The sequence below is a fragment of the Mytilus trossulus genome, chromosome 4 (genome assembly GCF_036588685.1).
Source record: "Mytilus trossulus isolate FHL-02 chromosome 4, PNRI_Mtr1.1.1.hap1, whole genome shotgun sequence".
Lineage (NCBI taxonomy): Eukaryota > Metazoa > Mollusca > Bivalvia > Mytilida > Mytilidae > Mytilus > Mytilus trossulus.
Window position 1 is genome coordinate 1,145,408 of NC_086376.1, and position 23,135 is coordinate 1,168,542.

The window sequence follows — 23,135 nt, forward strand, 5'->3', positions numbered from 1 at the left end:
GGTTGGATTCAAGACGTAACAAAATGCATATGTAATTTCCAATCAACCGTTGCTTAAGTGTCTAAAGGAAACACTATATATATATACAGTTGTCGCAAGTGAAAATATAGATATACATTGTAGTAAAGGATCGTGACTAATGTGTAAAAGTGGGACTTTGATAACCCCATACTAAACGGACGTGATATCAGGGAGTCTGTTAGCTTACCATAAAAATCAGAATTCCACACATTTTTCTTCTGTAGTTTTTAAAACGAATACGAATACACTCTTCCAGGATACTTACTTTAAAAGTATAAGCAACTGATCTCTGTCATACAAAACCATTTTAAATAGGTTAATGATATTTTCCAACTAGTTTTGATCTTTGTCAATTCAAAATATGAAAAATATTTTCCATGATAAAGCGTTCAAAGTCTAACAAGTATCTCACGTAAAGATATATGTCACAGTCAAAGTAGGAATGAAGTCAAGCTGAAGTGTGTCCTACTTTGTCTTAAGACATTCCATCCATCGTTAGATAAATCCCACTTAAACATAGACCGGACTTACTGCGTATAAACTGTTATAGGCGCCTTGACTCCAATATCACTTATTAACATTCATCAAACAGGATGAAGAGATGATAAGATGTGTTCATATTAAGATGTTTTGTTAAATCGCTTCTTATCACAACATAAATAAATAAATAATAACTTTCAAATATAGTGTTCAAGTATTAAAATAGCTCAATATTATTTTATTGGGAGATAAAATGCACACACATGAAACCAATCGAAAGAGTAAAACAACAACATTCTAAAATAGAAAAACAGTAGACGATCTTACTGAAACACAAATAGAATTTTCATTCTAAATACAAGAGAGCGTCAAAGCATACTTAGGATAAGAAATATCTCTCCCCTCACTAAAAAAAAAACAACGAAAAAAAGGAAAAGGATGAAGTTTCAGTGAGTCACATGATAATCGCAGACAATGGAAGATAACCAGTTTATCCCTTGCTGCATTTTTTTATATGAAAGTCACTTTTCATAAGTATTAAGATACATGTATTCCATTTCTAGAGAATGAAGCACATGAGGTACATATTTGTAAAATGTCTATCTTCGCATGTCTATATAGCTGGTTTAGTTTAACGTAGTTATTTTGCAGTGAAGAGATAATATAGATTTTGTCTTGTAATACAACAATACATCACATTCCTTTTTCTTATTGTTACAAGACAAGATTTCTAATCGCAGCTACGTGATGTGTCCCTTGTTGGTCCTTCTCAAGATTATTTATAATTAATATTTATACCGTGAAATTAGTGAGGAATGCTTTACACATGTTCGCGTAAGACATTATTTTAAATTCTTACGGTTGATTAATTGAATATTTATCATTACTGCAGCTCTATCTGTTTATAAAAATCAATTACTGTTAAAATGATAAATACTTTACATTCAACATTTAACATGCAAGTGAAAGGTAGATAACTCAAACACAAAATAAATCCGATCTGTTATATATTTCATACGTTTGTACCCTTTATGATCTAAAAAAAGAACGTATATCATTGCAGTCCACCCACTTAAAAACCTGCATATGTGTTTAGTTTTTTAATTACGGCAAACCAACAACCAATCAATCAACAAGTTATTTTCTGATGGGTTATACAATAAAAGTACAATTGATGTGGGAAATAGTTTATGTATTTTACGAACCAGAATAAATTAACAGTAAATCTAACAGGTAGAGCAGACAACGTGACTTTGTTTTGTGCTGACAAACAGGTGAAAAAACAAATAATGGGTATCAACACATGAAGGCACACAATGTTCTCTCGTTTGATGTGTGTGTGCTTTTGATTTTACTATTTGACTTTCCGTTTTGAATTTTCGTCGGAGTTCAGTAATTTTGTGATTTAACTTTTTATGCATGTAGTCCAGATCCCTTTCTATTACCGACATCTGTCTTGCTGTTTATTACAAGTTCATGTAAGAAATTGATGCTAAGAATCGATTTCACACCGACCCATCTGCATTGTATGCATTAATTATTCAGTATATGCATTTTGTATGTGAATTATTTAGTATAGTCAAATGGAAAATATGTAATGATGAAGTTACTGAAAAGAACTTCTCACTTTTGAAGATCAGGAAACTACATTAAGTGAAGACGATTTTAAGAGTGAATGTTTTGACATTATGTACTAGTGATTCCACTATTGATGACACCATCTAAGTTATAAAAAACAAAAAACAAACAAAAATCAAATTTCTTATGTCAGGTTTTTTCGTCCCCGAAGGTATTACCAGCCCAGTAGTTAACACTTCGGTGTTGACATGAATATCAATATTGTGGTCATTTTTATAAATTTCCTGTTTACCAAACTTTGAATTTTTCGAAAAACTAAGGATTTTCTTTATAAGATTAGCTTAGCCGTATTTGGCACAACGTTTTGGAATTTTGGATCCTCAATGCTCTTTAACTTTGTTCTTGTTTGGCTTTATAAATAATTTGTTATGAGCGTCACTGATGAGCCTTTTTAGACGAAACGAGCGTCTGGCGTTCTTAATTATAATCCTGGTACCTTTGATAACTAATTATTCTAAAAAGAAGCCAAGCACTAAAGCAATTTACTTTAAATTTGTATTTTTCCTTCTGTCAGAACTAGCCGATCTGACTAATACTGTGTAAATATATAAAAGTTTATTTAGTGGAAATCACTTTGGAAAATGTAGCTCAAAATTGTTTAACCAAGGAACGTATTGTGACAATGAAACATGCCCATTTAAATAATTGCTAAGCTGACTTTTTTTTATATTGAGTGTGAAATTGACTATTTCATTTGTCCGAACTTTTATATCACGTGTAAGTCGTCAGTACTGTGTTTTGAATTTTTAATGGGTATTAATTTTTGCATTTGCGCCGATCTGCATTTCATTTGCGCCGATTTTTTTTTTCATTTGCGCCGATTTTTTTACAGGTCAATTACAGGTGAAAAGATATGAGAAGATGTGGTATGAGTGCCAATGACTATCCCAGTCATGTTACAGTTGTTTATTCTTTGTTTTCTATGTTGTGTTATGTGTAGTATTGTTTGTCTGTTTGTCCTTTTCAGTTTTAGCAATGGCGTTGTCAGTTTATTGTCGATTTATATATAAATGAGTTTGACTGTCACTCTGGAATCTTTCGTCCCTCTTTCGTTTACCATTTATCGACCTCTTCCGTTAGCCAGATGTACAAATGTAATAAATTGTCAATCATAACATGTATATAAATGTTGTCCTCTGTTCACCACGGGGAGGTAGAAGTAGGGTTCCGAGCAAGATAAATCAATATAAAAGCTATATATTTAGACTTTAAAATCAAGAAGTAAAAAACCTAAGACAAAAGCACTCTGTTAATGCTAAAATTAAGGATTCAAATCCATTAAAACGGAATGCATTCAAATCATAAATCTGTTCCTGTCGAGTGTGTTTAGGCAACACATCTAATATATTCCTAAAATTGTCGCTAACGAGGTCCATCTTTTCTTTGTCTGGCTTACGTACTGATGCGAGCATTTTTATAGATTTCGCATTTTAACATACGTTACTCTCGGGATTTTCTTGATAAAATCTATAAAAACATATAAGTTGGGGTGCAGCTGCTCAGAAATGAGGTGGATAGCGTTACATTGTGCATATACATATACTTAGTCTGTAGGCTAATAATGTAAGACATTTGTCAGCAGAAGGAGAGTCAGACATATTGTCAAACGTGAAGCATGCAGTCATCGATTTCATTTGGTGGAAGGAATGGTTACCCGAAAAAATGGGATAGCCAACACCAATGTTGCTTAATTTGTCTTTATATCCTTTGCTCAGCCCATGTAAAAGTATTAACTTACCTGTAACTTACCTGTAAATCCAATTAGGAGAAGAGAAAAAATCGGCGCAAATGAAAAAATGAAATCGGCGCAAATGAAAGAATGAAAATTTTCTAAATCGGCACAAATGTCATACGCCCATTAAGATACCCAAATATGAAATAGGTCTTGACTCTTGCCCTTTTGCTTAACCCGTGGAAAAAAAACTGCGATTTTTAGACTTTTGACATGTATATTGTACTAGTATATGTTGTCCAACCCTCCCCTAACCTGGGACAGTGGTATAACATTACATCATCGGAACAAATTATCTAAATCATGCAGTTGTAAAAGGATTCAAATAGAAATACATAATTATGACAAAAACACAGAGTGGAAGTGACCCGGTACTTGTACATCCCAACAACAAAAAGACACTATGCACAACTGTATATGAGAGTGCTCGCAGTAACTGAAAGCTAGTTCAAAGCCCAAAAAAAAACCTTTACAAGATTGTTTTCCTTGTATATTTATCGTCGTAAAATTATTGAACAACATCAGTTGAGTTTTTTTCTTAGTTAAGAAGGTCAAAAGTTCAAAACGAACATGACTTAATAAATAAAATACTTCAGATTTAAAGCTATGTGAATGAATGTTAATATAGCTATCCGACGGACAGAAAAATATGTTTACAGATTTAGAAATAGTAAAAATGTTATAAAAATGTGTATTATACCAGTATATTTGTATGATTGTATCTCTTATGTAGAAAATAAAAAAGTAGTTATTTCGATAAGAATTATCTTCATTTATATGGCAATAAAATGGTACATGAATCCCATTTCCTGATCCCATTACTTTTATACAGAATGCTATAAACTTAAATTACGGAGTCATGCTTTAATGATACCTTTATCCATCTTTCCAATTTACTATTCTTTATTACGGAGAAGGACAATCTTAATGCTTCATCAAACATATTATAGACATTTTTATGGCTTAAATTCTTTCAGAAATACATAACTGTGTTCTGACAGAATAACATAATGTAGCTTCATGGATCTACTGTATAATTTGGATTAAGAATTAGTTGTCCTAAAAAAAGGAAAAAAGGAACCTAATGACGAAGAGATAAATTATGAATGTAAGCTCTCTAATTTGTACATGCCGTTGTTGTTTAGTACGTGTAATCTATTTAGAATATACGGTTACGCCGCGTCTGGTTATACTTATTGTGTTTCGTCAAGTCAGTAAAATTTTAAAAACCGACCAGTCAGTCAGAAAGAAACAAGACACACATAAAGATGCAATGCCAATCAGTTTATTGCAATTTATTTTCAAAAGGCTGGTACATGTATTTATAATATATAGTGTAATCATTCTATCGAAATAGCAAATTCTATAGATGACCGTTTTACACTACTAAATACCAATTTATTATTGGATAATTTTTAAGGGTACAGCTGAAGCCCTATCCCAGTTGCGTGATTTTCTCGGTGGCATGTCTGCTGTTCTTTGGTTTGATTGTTGTCTCTTTGACGCATTCCCTATTTCCATTCCTATAATTCTAATATAATCAAATATTTTACCGTATTTGAAATTTCATAGACCAAACTGTCATTCCTTTAATCCATGCTTTTACAAAATTGTATCATACGCAGTAAAGAAGAAAGAAAGAAAACCCCATCAAGCGTAGATATACATGTATGTATAAAAAAAAAACTACCAGCAACCGAATACATATAACAAGCGATAGTTTGAATAATGTAAAACACATTAATATGCTCTAAGCTATCCAATAATTTTAATAATATAGATTTACATGTATCAACATAACTTTATGTAGAAACTCACAATTTAAAATCAATATGAGATAGCTGTTGAGAGTGGCAACAGGCATGTAAGACAAACAACAGCATATGTACGCAACAAGTAACATTTCTACCCTAATGGCGATTTAGTCTTCCAGAGAGACTTTTATAATACACATCTTCTTTTTTTATACTATATAATAGGTTTGTGAAAAACTAAACATGACTCAAAAATACTTCATTATCCTTTTGATTATAATTTTTGTACAATCCGCATTAAAATAAACTTGTTCATTTGGTACCTATATGCAGTTATATATTTAGGCCAATTATTCCCCCTTTTTATAATTTCTTTATAGCGAAACACATGTTCCGATTAAACTGACTTCTGCGTAAAGGACAAGTCACAGAATAAACATGCTATGTACTTGGAAATAATATTATAGCTTTTGTTTTACACATTGCCAATGTCCCCAATATAATTATAGCTTTTGTTTTACACATTGCCAGTGTCCCCAATAATATTATAGCTTTTGTTTTACACATTGCCAATGTCCCCAATATAATGTCATCATTTTTAACGGCGCCGGGGTATTTGCTAAAAGGATATGCCTTTTTTACCCTCTCTGTCGTGGTATTTGCCTTACGGCTCGTGTTTAACATTCTCTCGACTGGTATTTTTCGCCAATACCCCTCCGATATATCTGTTCAGTATATTTCACACTACTCGTTATGTACATTAAAGTCATAACAAAATCGAGCAAATATAAAACAAATAAACATATAAAAGATTTTATATCTTTCAATTGTAATCTTTTTTCTTATTTCTTTAGAAACTAATTGACATTTCTCGTTTCAAATCCCCATGTAGACAAAATCAAGAAAACAAAAAGATGCTATAAGGCATTATAAAACCTAATTATCCTTATAGTTGAAATGAAGTAAGTTCTTATATACATTTGATTATTTCCTGTATCTTCGGAAACCCTGATTTATTGCCATATAGCTTATTAACAACAGAAACACCAAAATAATAGAGAAATGACATTTGTTTCCTGTTTTGTTTTCTGGCTGATATATTTCCTTTCGCTTCTCTCGGTCATCATTGTGTATTAGATAGCTGATATATTTCCTTTCGCTTCTCAGTTATCATTGTGTATTATATCTAAGATCACCAATAGGTCATGGTTTCCGGAATTATAACTAGTGTTATATATTCTCTATGGTTTTAATAATTGCTTCTTCGACCTGTGTCAGCTTCTTAATTTTATCATTATATTCAGAATAAACAAAAGTATTGTACATTTCATATGAATAAAAAGAGATTGTGGATATACGTCTATGTACAGCAACCTGGTAAGCAGTTTCTGGTAAATATATGGAACTTAGTGTGCTACTCTAGGTAAAACTATGGCACCGAGTAGGTGACTCGAATTTAACATATGGAACCCAGTATGTTATATTTGTTACATGTTCTCGCTGTAGAAATTGTGTTACAGGTAATGGGTACATGTATACGATTGGGATTCTAGCGTACAAACGACACAAATTAGCATGATTCGATTATGATATAATAGCTTTTTTCCAATTGCAGATTGAAGATTCAAAACAGGTACCCGTGTCCATATTAATTGAAAAAGCATTTCATCAAATCTTTCAATGCTTTTCTTGTGAATAAATAAAGTAGTGAATCATACAGAAAAGTAGTTCATAAAAAATATAGTTATAGTATATTTGTCGCGTTTTATTTTAAAGTTTTGACCAGATTTTGCTGGGTTTAAATGTAACTACTGCATAACGTTAAATATTCAGATTAAATCCAACAATTCAGTTCTTCAATTTTCCAAAACTGAAGTCGTCTGAAATGATTGTAGAAAATTAAGGTTGACACTGGAAAAAAAGGGTTGCGGATTGATGTTAGGGATTTAAAATCGCATTATGCGTACGCCCCCTCGAATAATTGTTGCAAGTGTTCTTTTAAAAACAGCCAAAGTCATTTTTAAAATGGAGGTGACTGATCTTTAAAAACAAAAATGTTTTGCGCCTGTCCCAAGTCAGGAGCCTCTGGTCTTTGTTGGTCTTGTATTTTTTTTTTTAATTTTAGTTTCTTGTGTACAATTTAGAAATTAGTATGGCGTTCATTATCACTGAACTAGTATATATTTGTTTAGGGGCCAGCTGAAGGACGCCTCTGGGTGCGGGAATTTCTCGTTACATTGAAGACCTGTTGATGACCTTCTGCTGTTGTTTTTTTCTATGGTCGGGTTGTTGTCTCTTTGATACATTCCCAATTTCCATTCTTAATTTTATTTCGTGCTAACTTCTAAATAAGTCAAAAACTAAAAAATGAAATCTTAATAAAATTTAAGTAATAATTAAAGAAATTAAAGCATAAGTTAACACTTGTAAATACAAATGTTCAAACATTATTTCAATGGTACATTAAATTTGCACTGTTAAAGTACATCACTTTGTGCATCAAGGAGGAAAAATTGTTTACGGTGACAGATGCTACACATGTATATATGTTCATTTAAAAGACAGTTGCATAAACAGAAATAAAAACTAAAACTAAATGTAGGGTTTCTATAAATAATATAGGAGGATATATGGTATATAAGTCAATGAGAAGGCAACCGAGGGACACACAAACATCAAAAGAAATTATAATATAGAATAAGTGTTATTGATCTCATGTAATTTAATAAATTATAATGCATCTTGAGGTTCCGGGTCTTGCAACATTGAAGTTTATCTCAAGTATAATATGCAACGAACGTATAACCGTAACTTAAGTAAACCCCTTCGAAAAAGAAAAAGAAAAAAGGAAATAAAGAGGGAAAGAGAAAAAGGAACATTAGCTAAGCCAAAAAAAAAGCATCATATAAGAATGCGATATTGTATATTTTTGGATATTAATAATACAGAGGTTGCAATGTATTTTTTTTTCAATTACTTCTCTTAGCAGCGAATACAATTATACATGTACTAAGTTTTAATGACTTACAAGTATTATTTGAAGGTTATCTTATGATCTGTTTGGGGTCATAAACATATACATGTTTATTAATTAGGACAATTGTACTATAACATCTTAACCCTGTTAGAATCATAATTGGACTGAAATAGAATCATATTCAAATGAGATGAATTAATTTCATTGGTATAATATACTAAAGGTATAAAGATATCGTATTCCAGTGCTTTCCCCTGAAATAAGTTTAACATCGGTATACAATAATTACATTTATAAGTAGACGAAAAAAAATGAGGGGATACATCGAAAATTAGAGAATAAGTTTACGAATAGCGTCAAGTGATGAATCTTTCAAAAATACAATAATGTACCGTGATCATGTGTACATGTATGTAGGAAAAATTGCTTTAGTACGCAAAATTAAAAAAAATATTGCATCAAAAGTGGACCAAGGATCAGGGTATAAAGCACAAAGCTGAGCAGACACATTTTTGTACTACCCATTCTGCGGACACATACCAAATGTGAGCTTAGAGTACATGTCAACTTTTGTAAATAATCCTTTAAAAGAAATTATCTAAAGTCATAGCAATTTCAGCAATGTGGTCAAAAATAATTTAACCGTATCAAAACAAACACTTGATATACAAGTACAAGTAAGAGCTGCGCACCTAACATTGGAATCCTATCTGCAAGTACATTGTATGACATACAGTTATAAAGTTCTAAAATATGACATTATTTTAAAGTCCTTCAGTATCACATAGTTTTAAAGTGCTGAAGTAGTTAAGCCACGGGCGGATTTTGGCATGAATAACATGTGTTAGTATTAACTATATAGTCCAGCGACAAAACACCAATTTATACATGTATCGAAGCTAAATTACTTGTTTTAAGAAATGTCTTGATTTCGGATAGGGTGATTAAAATGCCTTAAAATCACGGTTGCATACACGACGCACACCAAATAAAGAATAAAAAACACCAAATACTTAGCAAATAGATATGGGAAGATATGGTGTGAGTGCCAATGAGACAACTCACCATCCAAATAACAATTTATAAAAGTAAACCATTCCATGCATATAACTTAATGCCAATGTTCAACATAGAAAGTTTGCTGTGAATCTTTTTCATAACTATAATTAAGAAGATGTGGTATGAGTGCCAATAAGAACGCTCTCCATCCAAGTCACAATTTATAAAAGTAAACCCTTATAGGTCAAGGTACGGTCTTCAACACAGAGCCTTGGCTTGCAAATGTACATCGAACAGCAAGCTACATGTATAAAGGGTCCCAGAAAGATATTTGTGTAAAACCATTCAAACCAGAAAACCAACGGTCTAAAATATATAAAAATACAAAAAACGAGAAACATCTCTTTATTTTTATTTCAAGTGGATAACAATTAAGAATACATGACTTTTTAAAATTTTAATTATAAATGTACCCTACAGATAATTTTAAGCAATAATTTAATATTCTTTCTTCCGTTTGTTTAAATCTCAGAGCATACAAAGCCTACCATCAACCGAAACATAGAAAACACAACGTTTCACTTATGTTTAGAAAAATCATCAAATTACAAGCTTCATTTAGAATGTACTTGTAAATGTTTTTATTTATTGAAAATACTGGAGATTAATTCAAATTTAAAACTGATTTATTTAAAAGATAAACACCTGTTTTCAGCTATGCATTACAAATTTGATATCAGTAAATTTCTCAACATCTGATCCGTCAATTGGTTAGTCAAAGTATTTGAAATCAGAGATGCAATTACAAACGACATTCCAGAAATAACATACCAACTTGCTTCTTTTTTTTTTTTTAAATTAACGACTCTACACTGAAGGAGATCAAATAAAAACATTTATATTTCTGAAAATTACTCGTTAAAAGTACAGTATTCTGATCAATCCTGTCCAATTTACAATAATTATTATCAATAAATTAAAGAATGATTCATTACCTGTTAAAACAATACCTCATTAATCCATAACCACATTAAAATGAAGTGTTAACCAACCTGATGTAACACCAGCTGCTGTCACGTGTTACAAACGTCCCATCGATTTTAATAATCCATGTTTATATACAGCCTTAAGATATACTATGGTCAGTCAGTAAGATTACATTATATATACTTCCAATACTTTTGCAAAATTTATCAGTTTGAACCAGTGGGATGTAAGGAAACAATCTCGAGAGGGCATTTGTCCAATTTGTCTAAAACTAGTAAACTTTTAGACATTCTTTCAAAATTTATAGCTATATCAACTGTTAAAACGCACTGTATTTATCTCGAATCATATACAATAAAAATTGCATATTCTAATTTCTTATATTATTTTATCCCAATTAAGAAAGTACTAGTATTCTCATCACTGTCCAAATGTTTGTCAATAAACAAGAAGTCCGTCAAGAAGCATCATTAAAGAGGCGGTTATTTGTGTTTCATCCGGACTTTGTTTTAAAGAAATTTAAGCAATGATGAATTATTTTTTATTCAACGAAGAGAAATTAATTTCTTTACAAAATCCGTCAAAACAGTAAACAATTATAGATAAAAACATAAATGAATGAATAAAATTAATAATCAATTTAAAGTTAAAATAATTGCTCAAAAAGCAAATAAGTTATAAAAGCAATGCAACTTACCAATTGTATATCAGGATATCAATTGTTAATTGTATATTCCAATTCTTACTTCTTTTTACTTGTTCATTATGATCTGAAAATACAGAATTTTTCTTTATCCCTGTATCTTAAATGCTAATGTATCGATGATTTTGTTTAACTAGTAATAATAAACTGTTATCATAGGAAACTGCAGCCAACTGCCTTTGGTGATCGTTATTGGTAAACCTACTCCCCATGGAGGTCTGTGTTCACTATCTGACTGGGATATCCCTTACCCTCAACACTTAATTATAACAACCTTCATAAGTAAAATTAATTATGTATATAATCAACTCAATGAAAATAGTGTCACCGTGGTATATTGTGTAAATGTCCGGCACTGCAGTTCAATAATTCACTGAATTTGTTATGTGAATGTTCTTGCGCTTTTCCACATTTCACTATACATGCTTATTTAGGTGAAACTAATACTTTGTAAATGATGTATAACGGATGAGATGTATCCCATTGTGGATATCTATCGTTTAGGAGGACTTTATTAATTGTGTTAATCAATTTTCTAACCGCTGTACACTCATCATATCTGTACCACGTTAGAAATATAACAGTTGTTATCCATTCGTTTTATGTTGAGAAATTTTGATTTTGCCATTTGAGCAGGGACCTTCAATTTTTAATTTTATTCGGGAGTTTGGTATTTTTGTGATTAAACATTTTAGTACCACAAGAAATAAATATGAATATTGGCAAAGGTGCATCAAATTAGTTTGTTTTCAAACCAACTATCACTATCCTTATCAAATTCGTCCTTAGCGCAGAACATTTTTGGTGTTTTTTTCCTCTAAATATTTAACAAAGGATGTTAGTGGATACATTGCCATACATCCTAGCACCTTCGGGTTCTTATTCCATCGTTTGGTCACCCTGGTGATTTTAAGTTAACTCTGATATACCTACGTAGCGCTTCCCAGATTCATCAGTTTAAATGTCAAAATCAGACACTTTCAGGTTTTTCAAGTTATCCTGACTCTGCGACGAAAACACAGAATGAGTTTAAATAGCACCTTATTAAGTCCAGTAGGAATGTTTGGATTATATATTATGCAAGTTGTATATTACATGTAGCATAATTCCTAATTGTGTATATTTACTTTCTATATATGTATATACGTTTGAACAGTAAGGCCGTGTTCACATTGACCTAAACTCGGTGTTGTGTTAGTGTAACTCACACATAAACTAAACATAATTACGTTCCCATTGATAAAACTCAATGTGTACATGTAGTTTAAATCATGTTTTGTCTACATGCAGTCGATAGTCGATGTAGGCCTTGTGTAGGTTCAGTGTACACAAAAGTAGACATTCCGAACTGTTATTTTTCCATTTATATGTAAAAAAAAAAACGATTTTTATATAAAATTGATACTAATAACACTAATTAATTAAGTTCTTTACAGAAATATTTGTCTAAACATGATATATTTATTTGTTATTAAAACGCTTTACGTAGCCTTATTATCCCTTATCAAAACTCATTAATCATCATTGCCGAACACATGATTCCTTAGAAAAGGTCTTCCCGAATCGACTGGACGTACACACTGCCAGAAATATTTGCCGCTGGTCTTTACCCAAACAACGATTCACTCATAAATGCATTACTGAAAAAGGGTGAGGTTAATTGTTTGTTTGTGTAGAATCTCAGATCTGTTAAAATACAATTACAAATAAAAAAAAATATCACCCTCTCCTTTTGCCAAAAAAAAACAAACAAAAAAACTTGTAGAAACAATACCATTTGAAACAAACAGAAAAGATAGAAATGTAGTGATCCTTAACATCGCAATAATTTTTCTGTGTCTATAAGCACGCTGATGCAGCCTACATGTTTAATGCGTAGGCGAGACATCTTTAAATTACTGCAAATCATCCCAAATGACTTTCTTAAAGGAGCAACCACTTTACTTTAAAAAAAAAAAAAGGGGGTATGTGAGTCCGAATATTTTCTCGCGCGAAAGTTAATATTCAATTTTTTTCGATGGTACCAATTCAATATTTAACACTATAATGTATGGGGAAACTTTGGATTCAGACTATTTTTTCATTCTTATCATCTGTATGACCCGATTTTTTTTTCAATCAAATTGTGGAAAAATCCATCCCCCCTTTTTTTTAAAGACAAACGGTCGTTCCCTTACTGCTAGAAAAATGTTCGAAAATTTGAGTTCGGTTCTACGTAATGAACATTTAAATGACATATAGTTTACAAGTGTGAACACATCTTATGTACAGGTAACTAAACAAGGTGTATAGATGTGGACAAATCTTATGTGAAACTAGTGTGGATTACATTTAACCAAATGTAAATATGGCCGTGTTCATATTGACCTAAATCCGGTGTTGTGTTAGTGTAACTCACACGTAAACTAAACACAATTGCGTTCCCATTGATAAAACTCAATGTAAACATGTAGTTTAAATCATGTTTTACCTACACACAGTCGATAGTCGATGTAGGCCTTGTGTAGGTTAAGTGTACACAAAACTAGACAATTAGGACATGAGTTTTATCGTGTATATATTTAAGGAGGACACTATTTTTGAGTAAAATTGATATATTTGATAATTATTAGTTGTCTTAATTTTAATCTGGGGTCACACATTCACGATTTTTACTACCGTCCTTGACAGGACCATTCCCGATTAAAATTAATTAAAAGTCTGATCAAGATCCTGTGAATCGTGGATGGATGAGTATGCTAATTCAATGTGTTCATTAAACCAACGTGTATTTTAAACTTATGCACACGTGCAATGCAATGGATATGTACATAGTATTCAGTAAATAAAATAACAAGATATTATATAGATCTATATAACAAGATATTATATAGATCTATATAACAAGATATCATATAGATCTATATAACAAGATATTATATAGATCTATATATAAATAAACAAAGATGTTTATTTAATATCCAAATCTTTTAAAAAAAAAAAATAACCACAATAAAAAAAACGTTTATCATTAGAAAAAATCCCAATGATATCTTATTTATATTTTATTGTAGGCAGTTATAGTAAAACAGTAAGTGGTCTTGTTTGACTTTGGCCTTATCGTTACTATGCACCGTTGCCAATTTGATACAACGGCCATTTTTAATCACCAGAGAGATAACAAAAAAAATGATAAATAGCAAGGAGACAAATTTTTTTACAAACAATCGTCTGTCCAACAATACAACATCTATATGTGTAACTGTCAAATTATGTTGATAATAAACGCAATATAATACAATATAAAGAAGAAGATGTGGTATGATTGCCAATGAGACAACTGTCCACAAAAGATCAAAATGACACAGACATTAACAACTAAAGGTCACCGTAAGGCCTTCAACAATGAGCAAAAACCCATACCGCATAGTCAGCTTTAAAAGGCCCCGATAAGACAATGTAAAACAATTCAGACGAGAAAAACTAACGCAAACAAGCACGATAACAGTGGGAAATAACAATCCTAAAAATAAGTGGGGGGAGGGGATATAGCATAATCATAAATAAGTGGGGGAAGGGGGTATAGCATAATCATATAGTACAAGCCAAAGAAGGAAAGAAAAGTTACAAATAAGAGGTCTTTGTCTTAACCAACCTGTTGCATTTATCTTGGCGAGGAAAAGATGTAAAATTGCAAGAGCAAAACTTCGGTTTACGCAATACTTGGTTGGATTCAAGACGTAAGGAAATGCATATGTCATTTCCAATCAACCTTTACTTTAGTGTCTAAAGGAAACACTATATATATACAGTTGTCGCAAGTGAAAATATAGATATATATTGTAGTATAGGATCGTGACTAATGTGTAAAAGTGGGACTTTGATAACCCCATACTAACTGGACGTGATATCAGGGAGTCTGTTAGCTTACCATAAAAATCAGAATTCCACACATTTTTCTTCTGTAGTTTTTAAAACGAATACGAATACACACTTCCAGGATACTTACTTTAAAAGTATGATCAACTGATCTCGGTCATACAAAACCATTTCAAATAGGTTAATGATATTTTCCAACTAGTTTTGATCTTTGTCAATTCAAAATATGAAAAATATTGTCCATGATAAAGCGTTCAAAGTCTACTACAAGTATCTCACGTAAAGATATATGTCACAGTCATAGTAAGTATGAAGTCAAGCTGAAGTGTGTCCTACTTTGTCTTAAGACATTCCATTCATCGTTAGATAAATCCCACTTCAACATAAACCGGACTTACTGCGTATAAACTGTTATAGGCGCCTTGACTCCAATATCACTTATTAACATTCATCAAACAGGATGAAGAGATGATAAGATGTGTTCATATTAAGATGTTTTGTTAAATCGCTTCTTATCACAACATACATAAATAAATAATAGTTTTCAAATATAGTGTTCAAGAATCAAAATAGCTCAATATTATTTTATAGGGAGATAAAACGCACACACATGAAACCAATCGAAAGAGTAAAACAACAACATTCTAAAATAGAAAAACAGTAGAAGATCTTACTGAAACACAAATTTCATTCTAAATACAAGACACGGCAAAATATGATATAAACTAGCGGTTCAAAGTCAAACCATGCTTAGGATAAGAAATATCCCTCTCCTCACTAAAAAAACAACGAAAAAAAAGGAAAACGATAAAATTTCAGTGAGTCACATGAAAATCGCAGAGAATGGAAAATAACCAGTTTATCTCCTGCTGCATTTTTTTAGTGTGAGAGTCACTTTTCAAAAGTATTAATATACATAATATAAATTCTTTTTCTAGAGGATGAAGCACATGAGGTACATATTTGTAAAATGTCTATATTCGCATGTCTATATAGCTGGTTTAGTTTAACGTAGTTGGTATGCAGTGAAGAGATAATATAGATTTTGTCTTGTAATACAACAATATATCACATTCCTTTTTCTTATTGTTACAAGACAAGATTTCTAATTGAAGCTACGTGATGTGTCCCTTGTTGGTCCTTCTCAAGATTATTTATAATTAATATTTATACCGTGAAATTAGTGAGGAATGCTTTACACATGTTCGCGTAAGACATTATTTTAAAATCTTACGGTTGATTAATTGAATATTTATCATTACTGCAGCTCTATCTGTTTATAAAAATCAATTACTGTTAAAATGATAAATACTTTACATTCAACATTTAACATGCAAGTCAAAGGTAGATAACTCAAACACAAAATAAATTCGATCTGTTATAATATTTCATACGTTCACAAGTACCCTCTAATGTAAAAAAAATACCGTCTTTCATTGCAGTCCACCCACTTAAAAACCTGCATATGTGTTTAGTTTTAATTACGGCAAACCAACAACCAATCAATCAACAAGTTATTTTCTGATGGGTTATACAATAAAAGAACAATTGATTACTAAACGTGATGTGGCAAATAGTTTATATATTTTACGAACCAGAACAAATTAACAGTAAATCTAACAGGTGGAGCAGACAACGTGACTTTTTTTTGTACTGACAAACAGATGAAAAACCAAATAATGGGTATCAACAAATGCAGGCATACATACATGTGTATATAACCAAACATTGAGCAAATTAATCACTGCGAAAAAAAAAACACGTAGTCAGCTCAGTTGCTATTGAAAGAGCATTGTATGCATTAATTATTCAGTATATGCATTTTGTATGTGAATTATTTAGTATAGTCAAATGGAAAATATGTAATGATGAAGTTACTGAAAAGAACTTCTGACTTTTGAAGATCAGGAAACTACATTAAGTGAAGAAGATTTTAAGAGTGAATGTTTTGACATTATGTACTATTTATTCCACTATTGATGACACCATCTAAGTTATATAAAAAAAAAATCAAATTTCTTATGTCAGGTTTTTTCGTCCCCGAAGGTATTACCAGCCCAGTAGTTAACACTCCGGTGTTGACATGAATATCAATACTGTGGTCATTTTTATAATTTTCTGTTTACCAAACTTTGAACTTTAAGAAAAAATAAGGATTTTTTTTATAAGATTAGCTTAGACGTATTTGGCACAACATTTTGGAATTTTGGATCCTCAATGCTCTTTAACTTTATTCTTGTTTGGCTTTATAAATAATTTGTTATGAGCGTCACTGATGAGTCTTTTTAGACGAAACGCGCGTCTGGCGTTCTAAATTATAATCCTGGTACCTTTGATAACTAATTATTCTAAAAAGAAGCCAAACACTGAAGCAATTCACTTTAAATTTGTATTTTCCCTTGTTTTAGAAATGGCCGATCTGACTAATACTGTGTAAATATATAAAAGTTTATTGAGTGGAAATCACTTTAGAAATGGAAAATGTAGCTCAAAATTGTTTAACCAAGGAACGTTTAAGTAGTGTGACAATGAAACTATGCCCATTTAAATAATTGCTAAGCTGACTTTTTTTATATTGAGTATGAAATTGACTATTTCATTTGTCCGAACTTTTATATCACTTGTAAGTCGTCAGTACTGTGTTTTGAATTTTCTGTGGGTATTAAGATAACCAAATATGAAATAGGTCTTGACTCCTGCCCCTTTGCTTAACCCGTGGAAAAAAACTACGATTTTTAGACTTTTGACATGTATAAAGTACTAGTATATTTTTTCCATCCGAAATTCCCATGTTATTTAATACGTATTGGAGCTGCCATAGAGCGCTAATAATGTGTCATGCATTCTGATCTTTGGTTGAGCACGTATTTTAGAACCTATATAATAGTTTAACTTTATTCTGACAATTACTTGTGGGAAATTTAATTCTAAGTAATTATCACCCAAAGGTAGTCTCCGACAGAAAAGTGCGGTTTGCATTTGTCATTTCGGTGTCTTTTATAACTTGATATGCTGTATGGGTTTTTGCTCATTGTTGACGGCTTATAGTTGCTTTCTTTTGCGTCATTTGGTCTCCCGTAGAGAGTCGTCGTATTGGCATCCATTCCAAAACTAACTTTTATATGAAGTACATCAGGTCGCATCAGGTATAACATAAGGTCTTTGGTGTTATATAACTTTACATTTAAAAAAAGAAGATGTGGTATGATTGCAAATGAGACAACTCTTTACAAGAGACTAAATGACACATAAATTGATAGCTACAGGTCAACGTACGACTTCAACAATAAACAAAACCCATACCGCATTGTCAGCTATAAAAGGCCCAGAAAATACAAATGTAAAACAAGTCAAACGAGAAAACTAACGGTATAACTATAATGTACAATAAAAAATGAACGAAAAACAAATATATAAAACAGCAAAAAAACGACGACCACTGTTTTACACGCTCCTTACTTGGACAGGCTGATACAGACAGAATATGGAGGTTTAAACATGTAAGCGGGATCCGAACCCTCCCCTAACATGGGACAGTAACATTAAATCATCGGAACAAATTATTAAAATCAGTTGTAAAAGGATTAAGTCATCAGATGGAAACAAATAGAAATACATATGACAAAAACACAGAGTGGAAGTGACCTGGTACTTGTACATCCCAACAACACAAAGACACTAGGTACATATATGAGAGCGCTCGCAGTAACTGTCAGCTAGATCAAAGCCAATAAAAAAAACTTTACAAGATTGTTTTCCTTGTATATTTATTTATTTATCGTCGTGAAATTATTTAACAACATCAGTTGAGTTCTTTCTTAGTTAAGAAGGTCAAAAGTTCAAAACGAACATGGCTTAATAAATAAAATACTTTAGATTTAAAGCTATGTGAATGAATGCTAATATAGCTATCCGACGGGCTGGAATATATTTTTACAGGTTTAGAAATAGTAAAAATGTTATAAAAATGTGTATTATACCAGTATATTTGTATGATTGTATCTCTTATGTAGAAAATAAAAAAGTAGTTATTTCGATAAGAATTATCTTCATTTATATGGCAATAAAATGGTACATGAATCCCATTTCCTGATCCCATTACTATTTACAGACTGCTATAAACTTAAATTACGGAGTCATGCTTTAATGATACCTTTATCCATCTTTCCAATTTACTATTCTTTATTACGGAGAAGGACAATCTTAATGCTTCATCAAACATATTATAGACATTTTTATGGCTTAAATTCTTTCAGAAATACATAACTGTGTTCTGACAGAATAACATAATGTAGCTTCATGGATCTACTGTATAATTTGGATTAAGAATTAGTTGTCCTAAAAAAAGGAGAAAATGAACCTAATGACGAAGTATAGAGATAAATTATGAATGTAAGCTCTCTAATTTATACATGCAGTTGTTTAATATTTGTAATCTATTTAGAATATACGGTTACGCCGCGTCTGATTACTTATTGTGTTGCGTCAAGTCAGTCAAATTTTAAAACCAGACCAGTCAGTCAGAACGAAACAAGACACATATAAGCATGCAATGCCAATCAGTTAACTGCAATTAATTTTCAAATGATATTATTCTGGTAAAATACTTATATGTAAAGATAACACATCTGTATTGAATGTATTTTAGTTGAACCTCATAATTTAGATTAAGGACAAACATTTAGTTCAAATGTTCCCTAAAATTTTTTTTTTTACAAGGTAGTAGATGTTAATATCAAAAGAACTAAAAATGTTTTGTCATTATTAACATAAGGCTGGTATCTATGATATATAGTTTATCATTCTATCGAAATAGGAAATTCTATAGATGACCGTTTTACACTAATAAAATTCAAATTTATTATTGGATAAATTCTTTTCGCATATTGCATAACATTAATAGTGTGACGTACATTATCATTGAACTATAATTACACATTTTGTGTTAAGGGTACAGCTGAAGCCCTTCTCCAGTTGCGTGATTTTCTCGGTGGCATGTTTGCTGTTGTTCGGTTTGGTTGTTGTCTCTTTGACGCATTCCCTATTTCCATTCCTATAATTCTAATATAATCAAATATTTTATCGTATTTGAAATTTCATAGACCAAACTGTCATTCCTTTAAACCATGCTTTTACAAATTGTATCATACGCAGTAAAGAAGAAAGAAAGAAAAATCCCACCAAGCGTAGATATATGTATAAAAAACTACCAGCAACCGTATACATATAACAAGCGATAGTTTGAATAATGTAAAACAAATTGATATGCTCTAAGCTATCCAATAATTTTAATAATATAGATTTACATGTATCAACATAACTTTATGTAGAAACTCACAATTTAAAATCAATGTTTAATAGCTGTTGAGAGTGGCAACAGGCATGTAAGACAAACAACACCACATGTACGCAACAAGTAACATTTCTCCCATAATGGCGATTTAGTCTTTCAGAGAGACTTTTATAATACACATCTTCTTTTTTCTATACTATATAATAGGTTTGTGAAAAACTAAACATGACTCAAAAATACTTCATTGTCCTTTTGATTTTTAATTTTTGTACAATCCGCATTAAAATAAACTTGTTCATGTGGTACCAATATGCAGTTATATATTTAGGCCAGTTATTCCCCCTTTTTATAATTTCTTTATAGCGAAACACATGTTTCGATTAAACTGACTTCTGCGTAAAGGACAAGTCACAGAATAAACATGCTATGTACTTGGAAATAATATTAAAGCTTTTGTTTTACACATTGCCAATGTCCCCAATATAATTATAGCTTTTGTTTTACACATTGCCAATGTCCCCAATATAATGTCATCTTGTAAAAGGAGGCGGATTTATAGAAGTTAATGTTCAACAGTATATTTCACACTTCGCGTTATGTACATTAAAGTCATAACAAAATCGAGCAAATATAAAACAAATAAACATATAAAAGATTTTATATCTTTCAATTGTAATCTTTTTTCTTATTTCTTTAGAAATTAATTGACATTTCTCGTTACAAATCCCCATATAGACAAAATCAAGAAAACAAAAAGAGGCTATAAGGCATTATAAAACCTAATTATCCTTATAGTTAAAATGAAGTAAGTTCTTATATACATTTGATTATTTCCTGTATCTTCGGAAACCCTGATTTATTGCCATATAGCTTATTAACAACAGAAACACCAAAATAATAGAGAAATGACATTTGTTTCCTGTTTTGTTTTCTGGCTGATATATTTCCTTTCGCTTCTCTCGGTCATCATTGTGTATTAGATAGCTGATATATTTCCTTTCGCTTCTCAGTTATCATTGTGTATTAGATCTAAGATCACCAATAGGTCATGGTTTCCGGAATTATAACTAGTGTTATATAGTGTTATATATTCTCTATGGTTTTAATAATTGCTTCTTCGACCTATGTCAGCTTCTTAATTTTACCATTATATTCAGAATAAACATAAGTATTGTACATTTCATATGAATAAAAAGAGATTGTGGATATACGTCTATGTACAGCAACCTGGTAATCAGTTTCTGGTAAATATATGGAACTTAGTGTGCTACTCTAGGTAAAACTATGGCACCGAGTAGGTGACTCGAGTTTAACATATGGAACCCAGTATGTTATATTTGTTACATGTTCTCGCTGTAGAAATTGTGTCACAGGTAATGGGTACATGTATACGATTGGGATTCTAGCGTACAAACGACACAAATTAGCATGATTCGATTATGATATAATAGCTTTTTTCCAATTGCAGATTGAAGATTCAAAACAGGTACCCGTGTCCATATTAATTGAAAAATCATTTCATCAAATCTTTCAACGTTTTTCTTGTGAATAAATAAAGTAGTGAATCATACAGAAAAGTAGTTCATAAAAATATGGTTATAGTATATTTGTCGCGTTTTATTTTAAAGTTTTGACCAGATTTTGCTGGGTTTAAATGTAACTACTGCATAACGTTAAATATTCAGATTAAATCCAACAATTCAGTTCTTCAATTTTCCAAAACTGAAGTCGTCTGAAATGATTGTAGAAAATTAAAGGTTGACACTGGCAAAAAAGGGTTGCGGATTGATGTTAGGGATTTAAAATCGCATTATACGTGTACGCCCCCTCGAATAATTGTTGCAAGTGTTCTTTTTAAACAGCCAAAGTCATTTTTAAAATTGAGGTGACTGATCTTTAAAAACAAAAATGTTTTGCGCCTGTCCCAAGTCAGGAGCCTCTGGTCTTTGTTGGTCTTGTATTTTTTTTTTAATTTTAGTTTCTTGTGTGCAATTTAGAAATTAGTATGGCGTTCATTATCACTGAACTAGTATATATTTGTTTAGGGGCCAGCTGAAGGACGCCTCTGGGTGCGGGAATTCTCGTTACATTGAAGACCTGCATCTTCGCTAGCCAAGGGTTACGATCCACTTTCGCTCTCTTGACATCTTCGCTAGCCAAGGGTTACGATCCACTTTCGCTCTCTTGACCCTTGGCGGATTGAGATAAAATTTCGGAGACACAAGGTAAAGATTTTTATTGGTTGCAGTCAAAACTCGCTGCATCCAATCAAAAAGCGCCTATAACATGATCACGTGTAAATGTATAAAGTGTTTGTAAACAATTACCACGTGTTTATTGTGCAACAAGTCTTTACATTTCTAAACATACGACTATATTTAGTGACAACTTGAATGTTTTTATTCGTCCAATAGAAGTTCCTGTGTATGTTTCATGCACAAATGCATGAATGTTGACGTATATTTTCATTTCCGGCTTTACCAAGCGTGTAGAATCTAGACGCTACCGTGTTTTTACCTCCAACTTGAAGAGTTCAAGTGCTACCATTGGTCAAGCATAATGTATTCGAAATGGGCGTGATTTTTATCTTCCGATAGATGGCACAACATTGTAATCACAAATGATGGCCCAATCCGCCAAGGGTGAAGAGAGCGAAAGTGGATCGTAACCCTTGGCTAGCGAAGATGTGAAGA

At 31.5% G+C, this 23,135-nt stretch overlaps 1 protein-coding gene across 13 annotated transcripts in view; it reads right to left on the reverse strand.

The window, feature by feature from the left end:
• LOC134714459 (pyrokinin-1 receptor-like) overlaps positions 1-23,135 on the reverse strand; it is a 94,041-nt gene that overhangs the window by 7,432 nt on the left and 63,474 nt on the right. For 4 of the 13 annotated variants that reach the window (XM_063575717.1, XM_063575719.1, XM_063575716.1 and 1 more), the window contains one exon: positions 11,286-11,358. The exons of 5 other annotated variants lie outside the window; for them this stretch is intronic. Coding sequence is in view for 2 of the 8 variants with exons in the window: in XM_063575714.1 (XP_063431784.1) it covers positions 287-327 (41 nt within the window). In the remaining 6 variants the exon portion in view is untranslated. Of the gene's footprint in view, positions 1-208; positions 518-10,596; positions 10,722-11,285; positions 11,359-15,201; positions 15,220-23,135 lie in introns of those variants that run through there. 4 more of the 13 variants (XM_063575727.1, XM_063575715.1, XM_063575714.1 and 1 more) reach the window with 4 other exon arrangements.